The following is a 20199-nucleotide window of genomic DNA, read 5'->3' on the forward strand; positions in this document are numbered from 1 at the left end:
ATTGTAAGTTGCTTTGGATAAAGGTGTCTGATAAATGACTGTAATGTAATGTCATGACTAATGGTGTAGATCCCAAAAGCTATATTAACGGGCACCTGATTGGCTAGTTCTGGTCCATATTCTTGGTGCAGGTCTCACAGCTTGTCTGTCTGTGAGCAGCTAATCGCCAGCACCGTTGGACCAATCGGCGTGAAACTGTGCACACACACTCCCTGGAGGCTAGAGCACAGCAGCCTGTTATAGTACCACCAGGAGGCCCATTTTTGCTAAACACAGTTTTTTTAAATACTCCTACAGATTTTGTCCAAACATCACGCAAATCAGTGCACATTATCTCTATAGTCATGTGTTCAAGACGGATCTGATCTGGCTAAGATTGGCTTCTGGAGTTTGTTGGAGTGGCCCGTTTTGAACAAAATGCCTCAAATCATGAACGCAGCGTTCGATTGCCGAAAAAAAATTGCAAGCATATTCCCACTGGGCCAAGGAAGAAATGACATCCTACATTTTTCAAATCAGCCTCATGGTGGCGCTATAACAGACCGATTCACGTTTTTACCTAACTGGACCGATCGGCATTCAACTTTGCACGCACACTCCCTATAGGCCAAGGAAAAACCTTCACATGTTCTCTTAACTCTTCCTTGTAACTGCAAATGTTGATAGTTTACACAAAAAAAATCTCTTTTACACCTGTAATTGTGTGATGTCATGTGTGCCAATAAAGTTGCAGGAATATCCTGGCAGAGGTTAACAATCCGGAAGAGGTAAATGATGATACCAGTTTCCAGGGGAATCTGGGACATTTGACTTTAATTTCTTGCTTTTGTCCCATTGTACCAGTACCGCACTTATATCCACTGACACATTGAAACATACTGTATGAGCGTTGTTGCTACACTACAACATCATAATTTACAGTGTTGTTTGTATATCATACACAACAAGTCGAATGAAATGGGCATTGAATGTTTTTGTCCTTCTTTTTTTGTTTTTTTGTACACATTTTTACAAATGTCTAATTCAGTAGATTTTGTCTCATTTATAGTTTAGAATTAGCAAAATTCAGTTGCCAATTTCAGTCAGACAATTTGCACTTGCAGCCATATTAACAAATAGTTGTGTAATGTTACTTCCTTCACAGGTGTTACCAATTATACTCATTAAGGTTGTGTTCTATTCAGTAGGTCAAACAGACACAGGGTGCTGCTACTGTGCATGTTGGCTTACTGGAAGACTCTGCTACACTACATGGAACACAGCCTTAATTATTATTTTTGGTAACATTACACTACTACTTATGTCATGCATGGCTGCCATGAAAAGCTCTATTGATTCAAATGAAGAATGACTTTGTTTGCCAGTCCAATTCTCTGTCATTTCCTGTGAAGAAGATAAGGCCACTTTGGTTCCGACTAACTCAGCCGGTGTAATCTGAACCATAACTGTGCTTCATACTAAATCTTTTACAGTAGCTGGATGAAAACCGGTCTACCGGGTGGAAAAGTATCACACCTGGGCACGCCCAAGTCTATAAGAAAAAGAATGAGACAATGAATGTAGGTGGGGGATGATGAGAAGAGGAGAGTGAGCTTGCGTCGGATGAAGGTCAGTGGAGAAATACAGAAAAGAGAGAACAGTAGGTGTTGAATGCAACGTCACCATGCTCGAACCAGTGGTCTGTGACTGAGTGAATGGCTGCATAAACTTAGCTCCCCCCACACCTGCTCTCACCTGCTCTCTCCTCACTATGTTCCCCTTAGTCCAATGGCAAAGCATGACCCGGTAGGTTCTCCATTTGTAATTCTCCTTCTCTTAGCTTTTCTTCTGTAAGGCTTCAATACATCCTTAAGTCTGCCTTTTGACATGAGGCAATTCATTCTTTACTGTTCTGGCTGGATCTTCTCTCCATCTGTTTGTTTGTTTGTTTGTTTTCAGCTTCAGTCTTCCAGAAACCCTTGTCCTGGAATGTTGTTCAGTTTAGGTTCTGTGGCTTTACTTAACCTGTTAAGTGAGTAAAGTGATTAGTTTCAGTTTCAGGATGGTTTCAGGATGGTTCTTCCTGGACACATTTCTAATTATATTCAGGGCTATGCTCCTCCTATGCAATGACCATTTGGGCAGTAGTGTCTGCTTTTAGAGATAATGCTCTTGCATAATTGCATGTTATATTAAGAACCTGTGATAAATAATTGCCTTACATTGCTCATTTAAGTTAGAATGTTTGGTTATTCTGTGTATCTACTGATTGTCTTAGATGTGATTCTATATTGCAGTCTGTTTGACCTATATGCGAAGGAAAGATTTGACCTATATGCGAAGGAAAGATTTGAATAGAGGCTTGGGTTGCAATGATACTAATGGGAACCAGTACGTACCACAGACAGATTTAGTACTGCAGATTTGAAGTTACCTGCCAAGGTTGGATGATTAAAACCAGAAAAACATTTTCAGGGGGGCACACTGTGCAATTTTAAGTGCAAAATTTAAGGGAAGCTATGCCTCAACTTTCATGTTAGCTCTAGAACTGTATGCTTTAGCAATTCCAGCTATAATGACCTTTCTTGTCATGAACCAGTAATATTTTTTTTTTTTAGTAATATTCTGTGCAAACTGCATTTGGGAAACAATAGTGCCAAGTTGGCTGTGTTGAAAGATGAACCATCTCTCCACCTACTTCAGCACAGCCATTGTAGTTCATCTGAGTAGGGTATTTGCTGCCTATAGACATATTCTGAAACCTGATCACTGGACCATAGACAATGGTTTTATGAAATATCGTTGTTATTGAGACAACCCCCCCCCCCCCCCCTTTTCTCTGTGGGTGTTACCAAACTGTTGAATGAAAAAGGGTCACAGAATGTGGGCCAAGTAATGGTCATGGCCAAGAACAGCCTTAACAAAGCCTTAGCACGCTGGCAGTATTTGTCAACTGTCAACTGTAGGAAATCAAGCACAATTTGCCACTTTTAAAAAAAAGTCAAAGTTGTTTATTATTATTATTTTATTTAACAGTTTGGTCACTCAATAAAATGTTTTATTTAGAAATTTGGTCACTCCATAAGTCCCTCTTTGTGGAAAGAGCAAGTCAGTATCAGGAGAGGTTATGGTGACCAATAAATCTGGAAAGGCTCATTGTTTGGACTGGAGCCCAGCAGTCTCTTGTAGCCTGAAGCATAGATACTTCACCTGTTCTAGTGTGGGATGAAGTGAGGTAACAGCATTGCACATACAATCAAGGAAGACAGGAATTCTACCAAACGAGTTTGGTCAGTCACAGAACATTCACTTCAGTCACATAACATTGTGAACCTCATCGTCTCAGTATTTACAATATCACTCCTCTGACTTGGATATCAAATGGAGAAAGGTGAAACAATGGAGAATAATGTAAGTTGAGGAAATGTTCTGTTTTCATGAAAGATTGTCATAGAATTGATCCTATATTTTTCCAAATGTAAACGTTTTGTTGGATTAGGATGTGTTTTGTGACCGTGTGACAGAAGCCTCATTTACCAGCTTTTTTGTTTTGTTTAATCCTGTTCAGAATTGCTAGAACAGATTTGATTACAGGTAGAAGTGGATGATTGCTTGACAAGATTATTGACTTGGTTTTCAATACCAAATAATGTGATGTCGACTAGATCTCAGTTAGCTGAACTGCAGCTATAGGATCCACACCTCATGAACCAGATACGGAATCTTTAAGTTGTACAGATTTTAGGCAGTTCGCCCGTACTTATTCTTTATGTACACTGTTTTCTAAGACAACGTAGAAGAACCTAGAATAAGAGCGAGAGGGAGAGGGGCCATTCTCTCACCTTGGGCTGGTCTGCCTTTACTCAGTCTGACTGTCTCAACTAGTGTGTCACCACTGACCTGAATTGCTAACAGAACTAGCCATGAGGCAGCATACTAGTGGCCAGGTTAGACTGTAGCAATGAACCTGCACATGTCGTCCTGTTTTTCAATGACTGTAGCTTGATTGTCTCTGTGGAAGCTACTGTACACTCCTCATCCCCACATGATAGACCCCTCAGATAAGATTAGATAAGATAAACCTTATACTGTAAATTATGTGATTCTAGCCAATCCCTGGCTAGCAGATGACTCCTTTTGTCTGAAATGGTTTATGTGGCTACTTAATGCAAGCTGAGAAAAAGGTTGATGTACCCTGTGATCTTACAGAGATTGTTGCCAGGAGATGAGTCTTTGTCTGTGAGGTTGTTAGTCAGGTGTTGGGTTTGTCAGATAGGATATGCTTTATCAGGTTGACACTATAGGGTCCTATGTAGGCCTAATACAATGGGTTTCTTGTCAAGTGTTAAAGGAGGAGTTCACCCAAAAAATTACTTATTTTCTATCAATTACACACCCCATGAAGCCTTGATTTCATGGGTTTATTTTAGTTTTTGTCGCATTCCTAAGACAATAATTTGATGACCGTGTGTATTTCCGGTAGGAGACACAAATAATCTACTTTGTGTCTCCTACCGGATACATTAGCCGGTAGGAGACGGGAATCAAATTATTAGCTTAGGAATGCGACAAAAACTAAAAAGAATCCATGGATTCAAGGCTTCATAGGGTGTGCAATTGATAGAAAATAAGTAATCTTTTGGGTGAACTCCTCCTTTAAAGGTCTAATACAGTTGCCATTGTCTAGATCATTTCCGCTTTTTAATGGCATTATTTTTTGACTTGGCCCATGTTTTAAAATTGTGTCCAAAGTTATTTAAACATTACCAATCTTACCAGAAATCAACTGAATCCAATGACTCGAAAATCAAACGAGCATGCTTTTGGAGATGACATAAAACTAAACGTCACTACCACAGCAATAATAATAATAATAATACATACGATTTATATAGCGCTTTTCTAAATACTCAAAGTCGCTTTACATAGCAGAAAAATAACAACTTTATTAGAATTGACTAGTTAAAAAGGATTAAGATCTATAAAAGAAAAGTACAATAAAAAGGAGGGGTTGGGGTTTTATGTAGGGAATGCGATTCTGAAAAGGTGGGTTTTGAGTGTGGTTTTAAACATGGTGAGGGTGGGAGCAGCTCTGAATGCTCTGCAATGTGAATGATGGTATTTCAGTCGATCTAATGCTCTCTCTCCCCCCCCCCACCTCCTCAGAAAGATCTTCCTCCTCCGTACTACAGTGTTGCGGTGCACACTCAGCCTCCTCTGAAGTCCTATGAGGAGGTGGTGTATGGGACTGGTCCAGTTGTGACCCGTCCCAACCAGCTCCACTACGTCCCTCAGTTGCACCCATCAGTGGCAGCCCCCCGCGTCACACAACCAGGTACAGTAGGTCATCTGAGTGAGCATACAGGAGCATACGTCACTTTGTGCCGCGCTGCGAGCTTGTACATCTGCTATTTTGAGTAATTTTGCATTTTATTTAACACAAATCTTCTCTTCTGGAGGTCCCTGGCACAAAACAATTTCAGCTGGGGGGGGGCCAAATGCATATCATTTTGGGGGGTCCTTGGCACGAAAACGTTTGAGAACCACTGATTTAGAAGGCATTTGTAGAATCGGCCTCAGGTCTTAATGGGTTAAGATAATGTGTGATACTGATGGATAATGAAGTGTGTGAAATATTTGTTAAAGACCGCCGTGTCTGGAGGTTGTACGGAGGTTTCTGTGTCAGACTGGCACTGATTGTGTGTGTGTGTGTGTGTGTGTTTTGTCTCTCCATCAGCAAGAAGAAAGCAGAAGAGTTGCTGCAGGACTGATGCCAGGTGCTGTGGAGGGTCGGGGGGCACTGTTCTGGTCCTCATCATGCTGGCACTGGCCATCTGGCTTGGAAGTATGTGTTGTGTGTGTGTGTGTGTGTGTGTGTGTGTGTGTGCTCTCTGGCTTGGGGTCGTCTACTGCTATGACCCAGTCAAGTTTTGTTCCAACGCTGGTTTATTCATAGCTACTTTATCATCTTTACCTATAGTTTATCATCTGGATTCACTGTCTTCTGTGCTTCGTGACTGTCCTCTATCTCTCTTCTCACCTCTATAATTCACACCTTTTCCCTTGGGTGGATGTTGGAATGTTTTTTTGTAATAATCAATAATATTGTTTTTGTAATAATCATTATGTAATAATATTTATTTATTGAGCTCTAGCAATGTGCAAATCCATTTTATAGTAATTGAATGACCATGGCTGAGTAGAATTTGTCTTAAACAATTGGTATAGCTACCTGGATGTTTACAGTATCAGTATATCAGGAGTAGTCAGTATATCAGGAGTAGGTGTATTCAAATACATTTTTGATAAAAAAAAATTACTTCACGATTCTGTCTTCTTGGTTGATTTATCAATTGTGCATCTCTAGATAATAACCTTGTGGTTTACATTCTACTAACTCATGGCAGTACGATATGGAACCAGGCTGGCTACAACAGCTATCCTCTACAATACCAGTGAGAGTGACAGCTTGGATTGGGATGAAAATCAGTCGAGCGTGCCGAGCCATGACACCTGCCCCAACACTACCATTGAATGTGACGCAAGGCGAGACTGCAAGCTGGGCTCTGATGAATCCAACTGTGGTGAGCACGCACGCGCAGGCACACACACACACACACACACACCAGACGAACATAAAAAGACATGTTAAAAAAGGATAGGTATACAGCAAACAGGCAAAAGCACAGCCAAATCATTACAAAGAAAAACAGGCAGCATGACAAACGATCTTCACATGAGAAACTGTAGGTCAGGTTTTTAGTTCTCACACATGGGCTTGACGGAAATAGGATAGTACGGACTGGAGGACAATAGTTTACTGGCCTTTTATTTAAGCATTAATATCTGCCAACATTTAGATCATGGAATTTTACTTATCTTGTGCTACAGTAGATAAGACAGGATAGCCTATAGAGGTTTCACTTTGTTCACCTTTCTTTTTTCAATTTGTTTTACGTTATCATATGTTAAGTTGATGACCAGCAGTGGCTCACGGGGCGCTCGGTCACACATGACACTAGTCCATATCGCTGCCACATACTGTAGGCCTACTGTAACATAATAAAAAATATCGTTGCTTTCGAGCAGATACTTTGTATCTCCGTATTTCAACTTTTTATGTAAAAACAATATTAACTAGAAAAAGTGCTCTTCGGAACACAGGTCTCCGGCAGGTCAGGTAGGTTATTGTGGGCAATGTTCGGAATTCGCCAGGATGGAATGTGAAAAATCGTATGGATCTGCCTTGATCACTTGACTATAGCAATAATGTGTACCGATTTGTGTGATGTTTGGACACATTTTGTAGGAGTAATATAAAATCAAATGTGTGCAAAATTCGGCCTCTTGGTGATGCTATAATATGGAAATGTTAAAAGTGAGGCATTTGTTCCTGAACGTAGTGCGAATGTGCGTCCAAAGTTTCACCGCAATCGGACGCTGCGTTCATGATTTGAGGCTTTTTGTAAAAAACTTAACACAATCAGGATGGAATATGAAAAATCTGAAAGACGTTTCGTTTAATGACTATAGAGATAGAGATGCTGTGTACCGATAATTTATTTGGACACAATCTGTAGGAGTACTGTCAAAAAATTATTAGTCGTTCACAGACGGAGGGGTCATCACCATGGCAGCTCGTGATGGATATTTTCATTAATATTTAATGTTTTGCCGTGGACATGCAAAATTATACTTTTACCAAGAACACATTGGCCTAGCCCTAAATGTATACTAATGGACTCCTAATGTGTCATAGGGTCTATTCCAATGTGCTTCACATTTTAAAACAATAGTATGTCTGCAATAACTACTAAGCCACTTAACCACCAAAAACAATATCTTAATTATTTTGGATAATAATTGAGTCTAATCAGTGCAGACAGTGCTTCCATTGCAAAAGAGCCACTGGTGAGTGGTTGCGTATTACACATCATATGGCTATTGTAGAGATTGCCGGCTTTTCAAAGGACAGTGTTACTTGAGGACAGAAGGAGATCAAATCAAGTTCTACCAGCTAAACCGTTGGTTTGGTTTGGCAAGGTACGGTTGTGGATTCCATTAAGGTGATCAGGTATTCTCTGTTGATGACAAAGTCCAAGGCATGCAAATGTTACTATGGAAACAAGACTCACCCAACAAGCTACACTTGATTTGATTTATTAGACGTAATAATTACATGTTAAATGCTTCTCACGGAAACGTCAAGGATAAAATGCCACCGGAACAAGGAAACGTGAGAGACAGAAAAGATATGTAGGCCTACATGATGAGTGATTAATGAAGGGCATGCCAGGATTTTTATTGAATGCAGTGTCATAGTTTAATGCGAAGGCACCTAACTTTGATCAGAGGTGAGCTAACTCTCAGGTTGGAGGAGGTCAAAGGCTGTGGATGGAGTGTTTCCATGGATTATGATTGTTGAGTGTTATTATAGTTGATATTGTCCTTAGTGGACACTGTGTCTAACAACTAACGACAACCATGATTTACTTATCCAGTTCTGCCCTCCTTTGCCTTGGTAGCAAATGGCTCCTTCTGAACAGATGACATGCCTGTGTTTTTGCTCTTTTCCTGCACCATTTTTTCACTCTGGTCCCTCGTGGTTGACTTTAATTATTTAATTGTCTGACCACACCACATACACTCTGTTGTCTTTAAAAAAGACAGAAAAACAACGTTTTTTTCCCCAACAAATAGCACATTTAGCTATTTTCACAGAATCGAGGCAGCTATTAGCAATCATTTCTTTAGCTGTCTTGTTGTCTTCACCTGATGCAATTGTGTACAGGTACCATGTGCAATACCACAAATGTCCTGCACATATTAATGAGCATGTTACTTTACGAGTCACCAAAGTTATTCAAACACATTATTAATATGCTTTTACATTATAATGAAGAAATATAGGCTATATTTAGATTATGTCTTGCCACGGAGACGTTTGTCCATGTACAGACATGTTGATGACCTCTGAGACGGACGGACGGACGGACGGACAGAGTGCTAAACATAGTCTCGGCCTGGCAGAGACAATAAATGAATCACCTACTTCGTCGTACAACAGTGTCACACAAAATTAGCAAATATAGCCATCTATAAGCTTGTGAGCTTGTAGATTTGTTATTTGCACTACTTTTGAAAAAGGTGTCTGTCCGTGGGTTTTGTAAATATTTAACAAATGAAAAGTGTTGACAATAGCTTGTAAATGCCTGTCCAACAGCAACCCGTGTTCTATAGGAGGAACACAAGTTATTTTTTCCATATCCTGAAAAGTCATTGTTTTGGACTTACAAGGTTTCTGCCCGACAGTGATCATGTTGAAAATATGGCACATAATGTCTTTATTCTGCTTGTCTTGATTCTCCTCTCTCTCTCTCTACCTCAGTGAGATTCTCTATCGGCGGTGGTCTGCAGGTCCGGACCAATGACGACGGTCGCTATCTTCCGGTGTGTCACCAAGGCTGGGACAAGAGCTATGCTGACCACACCTGCGCTCAGATGGGCTTCAGAAAGTAAATGAACTCATCATACCACATTAGTCATCATGGTTGAGCCTAATTTATATCGATGTACAATAACATTGTCACTTGCCTCAAATAACTGATCTTAAAGCGGAACATCCTGTCGCATCACGACACGTTGTTAGCTTGAAGATCAGTTCTTTTAGGCCAGCCTGTCCCCTTAAGTCTTGCCTAGGTACATAAACAGTTCATATAGTGTGGAAATCTGCTCACACAATCTCTCAGAGGGCAGTAACACTGATTGATTGCTGGCTCAAATGCTTTGTGCTCTATGTTTGACTGCAAAACCCATCCCAGATTAGCACGTTTTCCTCTGACAAGCACATTGATCGAGGTCGGCTTCACCGATCTCCATCATTCAGAGAACTACTTCAGGCTTCTTGAAGGAGTCATTTATGAAGCAATTTAGCCAGGTCTACAAGTCTCCAGCACCCCATCTGTAATCTAGCCAATGAGATCTGTCGCATTTCTCCACCCTTGCTGCTATCGTGTGTGTGTTTAGAGTCTGATTGATTCTTCACAGGTCTTTCTGGGTTGCATTAGCGTGACAGAACCAGAATGCATTTGGTCTCAGACAGAATTCCCTCTGTCTCTGGTTTTATTTATGCATTTGTTTTATTTAAAAGGGACAATGCACAAATAAATAAATAAATATTGCGCCGGAGATAGCTAAGAGGTAATTTGCATCTGTTGCCCCTGGCTGGGCGTCATTGGTATTACATAAATACTGAGCCTAGATTCGAAATCAATGGAAAATAATGTAAATAAGGTGTAGTTAGAAAAACAGAACTACTCAGCAAAATGTACTCACGAGCACCAACATCCTTTATTTAGTTTTTGTTGACCTTCACAACCACCAACCTCTCGTGTGTGTGTGTGTGTGTGTGTGTGTGTGTGTGTGTGTGTGTGTGTGTGTGTGTGTGTGTGTGTCAATAAATGTACATCTTTATCACTTAACCTTTTTTTTACGATTTTGTAGGTGCTATGGGACCAAAGCGGTGGATTCTCAGCAGTCCATTGGTCTAACGGTGAACAGTAAGGCAAACTTGGGTATGCCTTACTTACAGGGTCTTGTCAATATAAGGTAATCTTCAATGCACCATCCATTTAACTTTTCCTTTAGCACCACGTTCTGATTTCATCGCCATCTTCCTCTCATCCTCCCAATAATATACATATCTCTGCTGTCTGGCAGAAACGGCTAACTCCAAAATGTTCATTTTTCAGGAAATGACAAAAACAAAACAAAAGGTCGAGTTATGAGGTTTTGTTCATCATTGATAAGAACAGCTAAATGGACCTCCAAGCTCACAATGAGTTTGGAGGTCAAAAGGGGGTGGAGCCTGGAGTCAGCAAAACCAGCAGAAAGTTTGAGGATCCAATGGAGTTAGCTGGTTTTGTCAGAAGCGCTTTTTAATACTTTTCATTGGTTCAATATTTTTTTTATCAACACACAGACGTAAAGGGTGTTCAATAGCACTGATTTATGGGAAAAAAATGCAAAAGCGGAAAAATTTAGTTAGCTGGTTTCTGCCGGACAGCAAAGTTCATGACGTCAAAGCCTGTGTGAAGCACTGTGTTTTTATGCACCATTTACTGCAGGTCTGCTACAGGTCTGCTTATTTTATCATGCGTTTCTTTTGCACTTTGTCTGGCTGATCTACAAGTTGTGAGCTTGTAGATCAGCTATTTTCACGACTAATACGTCGTATAATAGAATGGCTTAAGTGCTTAATGGGTTCAAAAGGTAATGTTATGCCCATTATTTCGTCGCTGGTGCAGGACAAAATAAGTAAAGGGTTTGCATAAGAGCTTAATGCTCTGAGAAAACTCACCTCACCTCAACCAAGACCAAACGTTTGAAACGTTTGCTGACTTTGCACAGTATAAGGATTTATTTTGGAGCATTAAGCTGTTGTGTGAAAAAAAAAACTCTTACAGTAAAGGATTAATGCTGTTAGTGTTGTGTGAAAAGCACGATGGCTTAATGAATGTCCTTGTTATACAAATAAACTTGAATTTCCTTGTTGAAAGGAGTTATACAAATGAACTTGCCCTCTAATTGCTGCAAAATACTGCTTGACTTGCCGGAATTATGAATGTGGTTGATGAGGTGGTGAAGTGCACACTGATGTATGCACTCATGTTGACATCCATGTCTCTCTCTCACGGTGTAGCTCTTCCTGTCCAAAACTGAAGACTGTTTCCCTGCAGTGTGTGGGTAAGGAGCCTCCATCTGCTTTTCCTGTAGCGTGCACTCTCTCTCTCTCTCTCTCTCTCTCTCTCTTTCACAATGACATGGAAGAAATGTCATTGTGACATTTTTTCTACTGTGTGACTATTGTACACAGTAATACTGTGTGCAATTACTGCACACAGTATTACTGTATTTGCAATAACAGCCAAAAGATAAGATTTCTGCATAGCATCCCAATAGTCTTATTTTCTATCTCCTCTTGACACCATCAGCTGATTTGGATCTTTGTTGCCAAACTATATTCGTTTATTGTATTTTATGAGTTGTGATGTTTAGTGCTGTTGGACTGCATTGTTACATAATTTGTATCTCACGGCACACCTCTGTCCTCTCAACCAGACTGTGGTCGACAGCAGTCTACCTCACGGATCATTGGGGGCAGCGTGGCCAAGCAGGGTCAGTGGCCCTGGCAGCTGTCTCTGCATTTCAGGGGCTCACACACCTGTGGAGGGGTACTAATCTCTCCTGATTTTGTGGCCACCGCTGCACACTGCTTCCCAGCGTGAGTAATTTGAAATTGGAATCCTGGTTTGTCGAATGTTTTCAGCGTAGAGAGACGGGAAACGGAGAGAGAGAGTCGGGGAGTGACATGCAGAAAAGGTCCACCGGGCCAGGGAATCAAACCCATGGAGTCGCTGTCAGGCATCAGAGCCTGGTATGCGTCTTCACCACTCGGCTATCGGCACTCCCTATTTATTTATTTGAATACAATCCTGTATTTGATAATTACACAGTGCAGTCACTAAAGCACTGAAGTGGTACCCTAGTAATCTACACACCTTGTGTAGTGTGTTAATTTTTTTGCAAAATTGTTCTGTTAGAGGTCTATGTATGAAAAGGGCAAGTGGTTGGGGTCAGAAATTAAACTTTTAAGTGATCGTTTTTTGGGTTGTTAAAAGCATCCTGCTCTATATTCTGATGGCAAGCATTGCTATGAGAGAACTCATATAGGATAAACAAGTGAAACTGGAAGTGAACAATTGGGAGTGTCTGAAATATTATACATGTTTTGTTGATAAATGATGTGTGTGGGGGTTTTGACTTGAAAATATAAATTTGTTTTCTAAAGAGCTGAAGAGATGGGGAGACCCCTATTACTAGACAAACACTATTCCCTTTTATGCTCTTATTCTCTATCTTTTAACTGCAATGATGGGTCTGCACAATTAAGAATTTCATGTTACTTGTAATGTGATGTGAAGATGAAGATTGGATGTGTTGGTAGCCTAGAGAAGATTGATTCGGATTCTATAGAAATTAACTATACAAGTAAAAGTCTGAAATGCAAAATGTACTTGAGTAAAAGTATTGGCATCAAAATATACGTAAAGTACCAAAAGTAAAAGTACTCATTAAGCAAAATATCTAATCAAAATGAATAAATCTTTTGAAAATGGCATATCTACAAGCTCACAACAAGTCGCTTGTGAGCTTGAAAATTGAAATAGCTTATAGTGCTTGAAAGTGGTTAATGTGGTTAATTTATGTTTTGTAATAATCAAAATCTACAAAGTAACTAGTAACTAAAGTTTTCAAATAATTGAGGTTGAGTAAAAAGTTCAATATTCACCTCTGAGATGTAGTGGAATAGAAGTAAAGATATTGGAAATATTACAGTAAAGTAAAAAAAATAGCTCAGTCAGTAGAGCGCTCGCCCTTCAGCCACAAGGTCATGGGTTCGATCCTGGGCACTGTCAACTCAGCGTATGACTTGGGTGCGGCAAGTTGTGCGGTAAGAACTGGGAGATAATGGTGTTGTGCTCCACTTCAACAATCCATTTTCCGAAGGACTAGTGCATTGTAGACTGCGCTCTGGCTGATACCGACAATAAGCCTCTTCGACCTACTTACTTACAGTACTTGAGTAAATGTACTTAGTTTACCATCCACCACTGACAGAAGCTCTGCGCTCCCACCCCCAGGTCAAACCCTTCAACATTGGACGCCAGGAACTGGCGTGTCTATGGAGGAGTGGTGTCTCAGACCAGACTAACTAGGCCTTACCGGGTGTGGAAGATCATTGTCAATGAGAACTACAACAACAAGACCAATGACCAGGACATCGCCCTGATCAAATTATCTGCGCCTGTTGACTTCAACGGTAGGGATCAAACCATGATTGAATAAATGACCAGAATTGATTGAATAGTTGATCGAAAATAGAGGCAAAAAAATATTTTTGTTATCAAATGGAATTGGTTTAATGTATCCAAAATGTGAATTTGTCTTTGTTCCTTATTATAAAAAGTGTTTTTGTCTGTTAGGTAAATATATTATGCTGTATAAATATATTACTTATATCTGCATGAGTTCAGGTACATTGTGATAAGCATTTCCCATGATTTGTTTTACTTTACCGAATGATTGAAAAAACATTCGGCAGATTAATCTATGATGAAAATAACTTAGTTGCAGTCCAATGCACCATTTCTTGCAATAGCCTGGTTTCAGTGGTTAAATGTTGCTACGAGACATGTATAAACCAATGTCAACATCCAATCAGTCACATCCGGGTACACTGACAAATGGTATGTTAATTCAACTCCTTAGAGTCGCTCTGGAATTTAAATTTACTGAGGATTTTACTGTGTACTGTGGGCCCAAACCAGTGCTGGCATTAACAGATAGAACATCTTGTGGATGTGAATTGGTAGCATAGCCAGCTAACTAACAGCTGTTTCTATGATAATTCATGTTGTTTCCCAGGGCAACGGTTGCAAACCAGATGCTCACAAAGGTTGGAACAATCAGGGCAGCTGTGTTATTGTTGACCAAATATGTCCTCAACTGGGATGTTCTGTCTGTCCTATTGTTATACCTCCAGTAGGAACGGTGATGTTCATCCAAAAATAAAAAAGCAATCCATAAATAAGAATAAAACCTTATTCTTGAACAAATATGTATGGTATTGGTAGAGCAGTGATTCTCAACCTGTTGGACCATCGGTGGGAAGCAAGGGTATTGCAAGTTGGCCCCAAATAATTGGCAAAACTCATTTAAATATTTTTATGATAATGTAACAATAAACATTATGTAAAAATGTCATGGTATACTTTCTTTGTGATACCAGTAAATAGGAACTTAAAGTATACTATGTTAGTTCCATTGATCCAATGGGTTTATGGGCCAATATACGTTTAGGGTTTAAGTGGTTAGGTACGATAATCACATTGTTTATGCCTCTGTTTTGTGTCTGCTGGAGTCTTACTATCTGTGCTCTCTCCGGTCACACAATGGTCTCGTGTGCGTGTGTGCTGTCATCCATTAAACTACATGTCTAGCTATTAGTGATGTGCGGGTCGGGTTTTTTCATGACCCACCCCGCCCCAACCCGCCACAGAACCCAACCCGCCACAACCCGCCCCGCGAACCCATATATAAATCTATGGCTCAACCCGCCCGCGACCCGCGGTGGGAATATATATATATATTATGTAGCGCTCTTTTAAGTACCCAAAGTCGCTTTAAATGTCTACAGTAGCACAACATTGTCATGGGCTAAATAAACAAGCATGTTGTTCAAAATATGTATATATATATATTTTGTGCGTGTGAGAGCGGCTGACCTGCTCACCCGCAGCCCGCATAATTGCCTCTGAAATCCTGACTCGACCACCCGCGCCGCGGGTTGACCCGCTCATCACTAGTAGCTATGTAATGGTTTGTGTGTATGTTATACAGATTTGGTCCAGCCTGCCTGTCTGCCTGCCTTCAACCAAAGATTCCTTCCTGGAACCCCATGTTGGATCTCTGGCTTTGGAACCACTGATGCAAATTCAGGTAAAACATGGAATGGAGCCATGGAACAGAGCCATCAAAGGGACAGTGCATTTAAAGTAATATTATGACACTCTAGTAGAGGTTTGGGTTGTGTAGTTACTTGCCATGATGTAAATAGTTGTTCCATTGATTAGAAATGGATCATTCAAAATAGCCTCTCCATTGACTTGCATTGCAAGGTAAAACCAGTCTCAAAATCTTTATCACTTCCTGTTTTTACTATTTGAAGATCTGCGTATCCAGTCTAGGTCTTCCGTCTATTTGATAAAATTGTTGGAATTAAAACATTTTAGTTCCAAAAATAGGGAGGTTCATGTGGTTAACAGCCAGCCAACAGTCCCACTAACAAAGCAACCTTCTCCCATACAGCCAGCATCTCCAGGGACCTGATGGAGGTGACCGTGGATATCATCGATGTACGCAAGTGTAACCACACCAGGATTTATGGGGGTGCCGTGTCCAAGAACATGATGTGTGCGGGAGACCTGAATGGGGGCCGGGATTCCTGTCAGGTGACTTTTCATCTCTATCACATTTACTACTGTATGTAATGCAGCATTTCCAAAACATAGGGTTGTGACCTATTTTGGGTCATGGACCCGTTTTTATGGGTCGTGAGTAAATATAAATATCCCTTTATTTCCTACCCAAAAAATAGTTTTCAAAAAATCTTCAGAAGTATTTATTTTTTGCTGGCACCCCATGACTAATACAGCCTTGGGTAGGCAATCAGGTCTGGCGGTGATCTGCGCTCAGAGGAGCACACTTTTCTAGCTATGGATAAGCTAAATAAGCTTATGATATCCATGTTTTGCTCAACAAGATAATCTAAACAAATCAGCACATTTATGTCATACCACACAAGCAACTAGAAAAGTGTGCTTCTCTGAGCACATAACTCCGCCAGGTTGGGTTGCCTAACCAGGGCTGTGTGAGTCATGGGTTGCGGCCATCAGGGTGATAACCGCAACCCTGAGGGGATAGCATCTGTATGACTTACCGTGCAATGGACCCTTCGCTAAGCCCCACCCACCCCACTCTGTGACTGGTGGTGCGAGTTAGTCACACCCAGGCCTGGCACACTCTGCTTCTCACCCATTGACTTGCATGTTAAATGACGGCTTTTCTCCTTAAACATAATCGATCATTTCAGCAGCAAGAGCTTCAAAATCTCTTCTAAATCTAGTCAACAAGGCCTGCAGTAGGCTATGGACTGGAAAAATGTGCATGACATTATTTCAATAAGCTAAAAACACGGGAAATGTTAGAGGGAGTAATAGCCATGGATACACGACGGTCGTCTGTCTCGACCATCATGGATGAACTTCAACCTGGTGTTTACACTTTCTCCATTTACATCTACAGAAACGTTCATATTTCAAATATAAAGTGCTTATCCCATGGCCACGGATGTTACATTTATGTACGGGCTCTCAAAAGTAACCGTATCATCCGTATAGTTCAATAAAAAGCATTTTAATCTGATCGGTGGCCATTTTCTCCATATGCTTTCAACTGCGTGACCCTATCGGTTGGTAAGTGTATTGCACTCTGATACATTATAACTCCATGAGAAAATGGCCACCGATCGGATTAAAATGCTTTTTATTGAACAATACAGAATATACGGGTACTTTTGAGAGTCCCGTGCATAATTGTAACATCCATGGCCATAAGGTAAGCACTTTATATTTGAAATCTGAACGTTTATATAGATGTACGGACCGTAAATAGACAAAGTGCAAACACCAGGTTGAAGTTGATCCATGATTGTAACAGGAGTTTTCATTCATTTCAGACTACAGTAACAGTTAATAAATAGACGAACAAATGAATTAATATACTTTCACGTGCGGAATCCTTAACAGGCAGCGCTGTGATTCTGAATTTTGTTACGTTTATGGGCGAGTGAGTCGTGTAACTTTCCTGACGTTAAGTGTATGTGTTCAACAACACAGCCATGCAGCCTTGCAGTTTAAGTGCAGATTTCAGCTTGAGAAAAGAACCCTCCAACGGTTTTGGGTACGTGGAATCTGTTGCTGGTTCATATAGTCACCATTGCGTTATCGTGGTATTCTTATATCTTGCTATATGTTGCAAATGAATGTGTGTGTGCGGGCGAAATAACATTGACAGCTATGGCAGGTGACGAAAGCTTGCCAGACCTATGCCAGGCTGACAACGGTTGCTAAGCTGGCATTGGACAATCGCTTTTGGGGTGGGGTTTAGCGAAGGGTCCATTTACATATTTGTGGCATCCCTACATGAGCAGAAGTGAAAGTGCTTTGGAAGTGTGGTCTATAGATTCCTCATCATGCGATTCCAATTAAGAGTTGATCAAACTGTATGTTGCCTTCATGATGCAATTTTTTTGGAAGAAATAGGCCCCCAATATTGAAACCAGTTACAGGCAAATGGAATGGAATATCAAAACCCTGTTTGACGGATATTGTCACATGTTGCACGAGATCATTTGTACTTAATTTGGTGACAAAATCATTACTCTGCCATTTTGGGAATCTTTTGAAAAATAGGTCAGTCCCGCAATCTTTGGAAGCCTATCATAGCCAATCGAAATGAAATATGAAAAATAGGAATGATACATGTTCATCCCATGACTCCATAGATAAAGTATAGTGCATTGCATTGCGAGGCGTTGTGAGCTTGTAGAGCTGCTTTTTACGTGTTTTTTTTGTTAGTTTTTTTTACCCATCTTGACCAATCGCAAAAACCTGCTCTGTTTTTCCCAGGGTGACAGTGGAGGTCCTCTGGTATGTCAATATGAGGACCGCTGGTACCTGACAGGAATAACCAGCTGGGGTGTTAGCTGTGGTGAGAGACAACAGCCTGGAGTTTACACCAGGGTCAGGATGATGTTGCCCTGGATCTACAGCAAGATGCAGGTAGGAAATGTATTGACTTTGATCATGAAAGGCCTATACCTGAAATAAGTCTTTCTAAGTTCTTTGTTTACTGATCCACTGTTAAGGGTTTTTCACATGGAAAGTGACTGACACACTTAATAATTAATTTTCAATGAGAGGTGAGCAGGTAGGGAGGTGCACGCAATCTGTCAGGCATAGTGACAAACGGGCCCTGCGTCGAGTTGAGTTGTGTTGAACTTTTGTCTACGCGATGCGTCTATTCACATGAGGAGTGCATGTGGATCCAAGCGGGTACGCAAGCATAGTGTCGCTCCCCATGTGAAAAGCCCTTTAGTGAATCCAAGTGTCAGGCGGGTTACAGACTTTCTCATTTCACCACTTCCTGTGCCTTCCACAGCAAGAGAGGCCTTGAACTCTCTATGTCTCCGTGGGTTTGCCACACCTGGTCTCCAAAGACCACTGCCGTGTTCCCCTTCACCCTTCCCTGAAGAGCCCTGCATGATGATGTGACCTCGGATGCACTGTTGGAGATGCACACACACAGGCATGTTTGCATGAAGAGGTACAGCAGTGGACGGGGAGATGGACAAAGGGTTTACCACTGGCTCAGGAAAGAAGCAGGACCCGATGATGCACGGAAATGCTGCTCTGATGTTCTTGCTTAATCTTTCTCTGCCACATTGGCGTCAGTGTTTTTACTCTTGTCCACTAAAATGCGGTCGTATGTGTTATGTACAATTTTGCAAATATAGCCATTTGCAGAGCGACTTAAGAAGTGAATGTATTGTCATACTAGCCTGTCATCTCTTAGTATCCTCAGTGATGTGCTATATTTATGATGTTCATAATGATGTATTTTACATGTATATAATAATAGATGTCTGGTCATAATGCTGAATCAACTCTGCTCTTAATTTTTTGTTTGGGAACTGGTTTGAAAGTGAGTCTCGTTGGGCAAACAATCTATATATCTATAACCGCGGAGGTGTGTTTCACTCACTGACACATCTCTAGGTAATGACAGTGTTTTGTGAACCATCTGAATTTCTGAAAGCTTAAGAAAAGGAAGAAAGGGAGTCATTCCAAAAGCCTATATCATTTTTGGGAGAAAGAAAATGTGTTAAAACCCCTGTTAAATGTGTTCTGTATTTTGTTTATGAATATATCAGAACTTTCTCAGCCTTGTAAATGTATGCTAATGCTATGATAACACTGTGAAATATCGCTGTACAGATTTAGCAGTTTGCCCATGTTGATAATTTATATTCACTGTTTTCTAAGAGAAATGTCGATGCTATTTGTCTAACATGTCGTCACTGTCGGGTGGAAACCTTGTACGTATGTCCAAAACTGTTACTTTTCAGGAAATGAAAAGAACCGGTGGATCCAATGTACTGTATTTATTATTTAGTCACACTCACAGCTGTTGTTAATAATTTTGATTTGTTCAATATTTACACACTTAAACACTTTCACTTTAACTTAAAAAAAACTTTCACTGAAAATTAATTGAATTAAAAGATGTTACGCTTCACTTTCACTAAAAATACATTGAATTAAAAAATATTAGCTAAGTAGCTGTGAACTATGTTTGTGTGACTAGTAGCTATGACAAAAAAAACAATATGTTGAAATATGGAGCTATACTGTACAAGATTTTTTCCCGGCAGCAACACTATGTATGGGATAATTAAGATTAATCAATAAATACATAAATTGAGCAAAAGATCAGTTCAGTCATCCTTCTTAGTTGACAATTTATATAGTAAATACA

General features: G+C 40.4%; 1 protein-coding gene across 2 annotated transcripts; it reads left to right on the top strand.

Moving 5' to 3' along the window:
* Positions 1 to 1758: 1758 nt before the first annotated feature.
* tmprss13a (transmembrane serine protease 13a) lies at positions 1759 to 20099 on the top strand. 2 transcript variants are annotated; one of them, XM_080429679.1, is made up of 13 exons: positions 1759 to 1785; positions 5146 to 5314; positions 5717 to 5824; positions 6387 to 6563; positions 9368 to 9494; positions 10483 to 10587; positions 11681 to 11724; positions 12100 to 12262; positions 13683 to 13861; positions 15442 to 15540; positions 15910 to 16052; positions 18291 to 18443; positions 18823 to 20099. In XM_080429679.1, exons 1-13 carry the CDS (start codon positions 1768 to 1770, stop codon positions 18835 to 18837), a joined length of 1500 nt encoding a protein of 499 aa, XP_080285805.1. In that variant the 5' UTR covers positions 1759 to 1767; the 3' UTR covers positions 18838 to 20099. The 2 variants fall into 2 exon arrangements, with proteins under 2 accessions (XP_080285805.1, XP_080285804.1); XM_080429678.1 differs by lacking the exon at positions 1759 to 1785 and adding an exon at positions 3248 to 3390 and having other exon boundaries at positions 18823 to 20098.
* Positions 20100 to 20199: the final 100 nt, after the last annotated feature.

The sequence above is a fragment of the Gymnoscopelus braueri genome (genome assembly GCF_963280865.1).
Source record: "Gymnoscopelus braueri genome assembly, chromosome: 5".
Taxonomy (NCBI): Eukaryota; Metazoa; Chordata; class Actinopteri; order Myctophiformes; family Myctophidae; genus Gymnoscopelus; species Gymnoscopelus braueri.

Bases quoted from the DNA above. Each gene is read 5' to 3' on its own strand.
- tmprss13a (XM_080429678.1), top strand. From the start codon at position 3,361: ATGGAGAAAGGTGAAACAATGGAGAATAAT. The intron at 12,263-13,682 runs GTGAGTAATTTG...TCCCACCCCCAG, and splicing joins GCTGCACACTGCTTCCCAGC to GTCAAACCCTTCAACATTGG. The intron at 16,053-18,290 runs GTGACTTTTCAT...TGTTTTTCCCAG, and splicing joins GGGGCCGGGATTCCTGTCAG to GGTGACAGTGGAGGTCCTCT.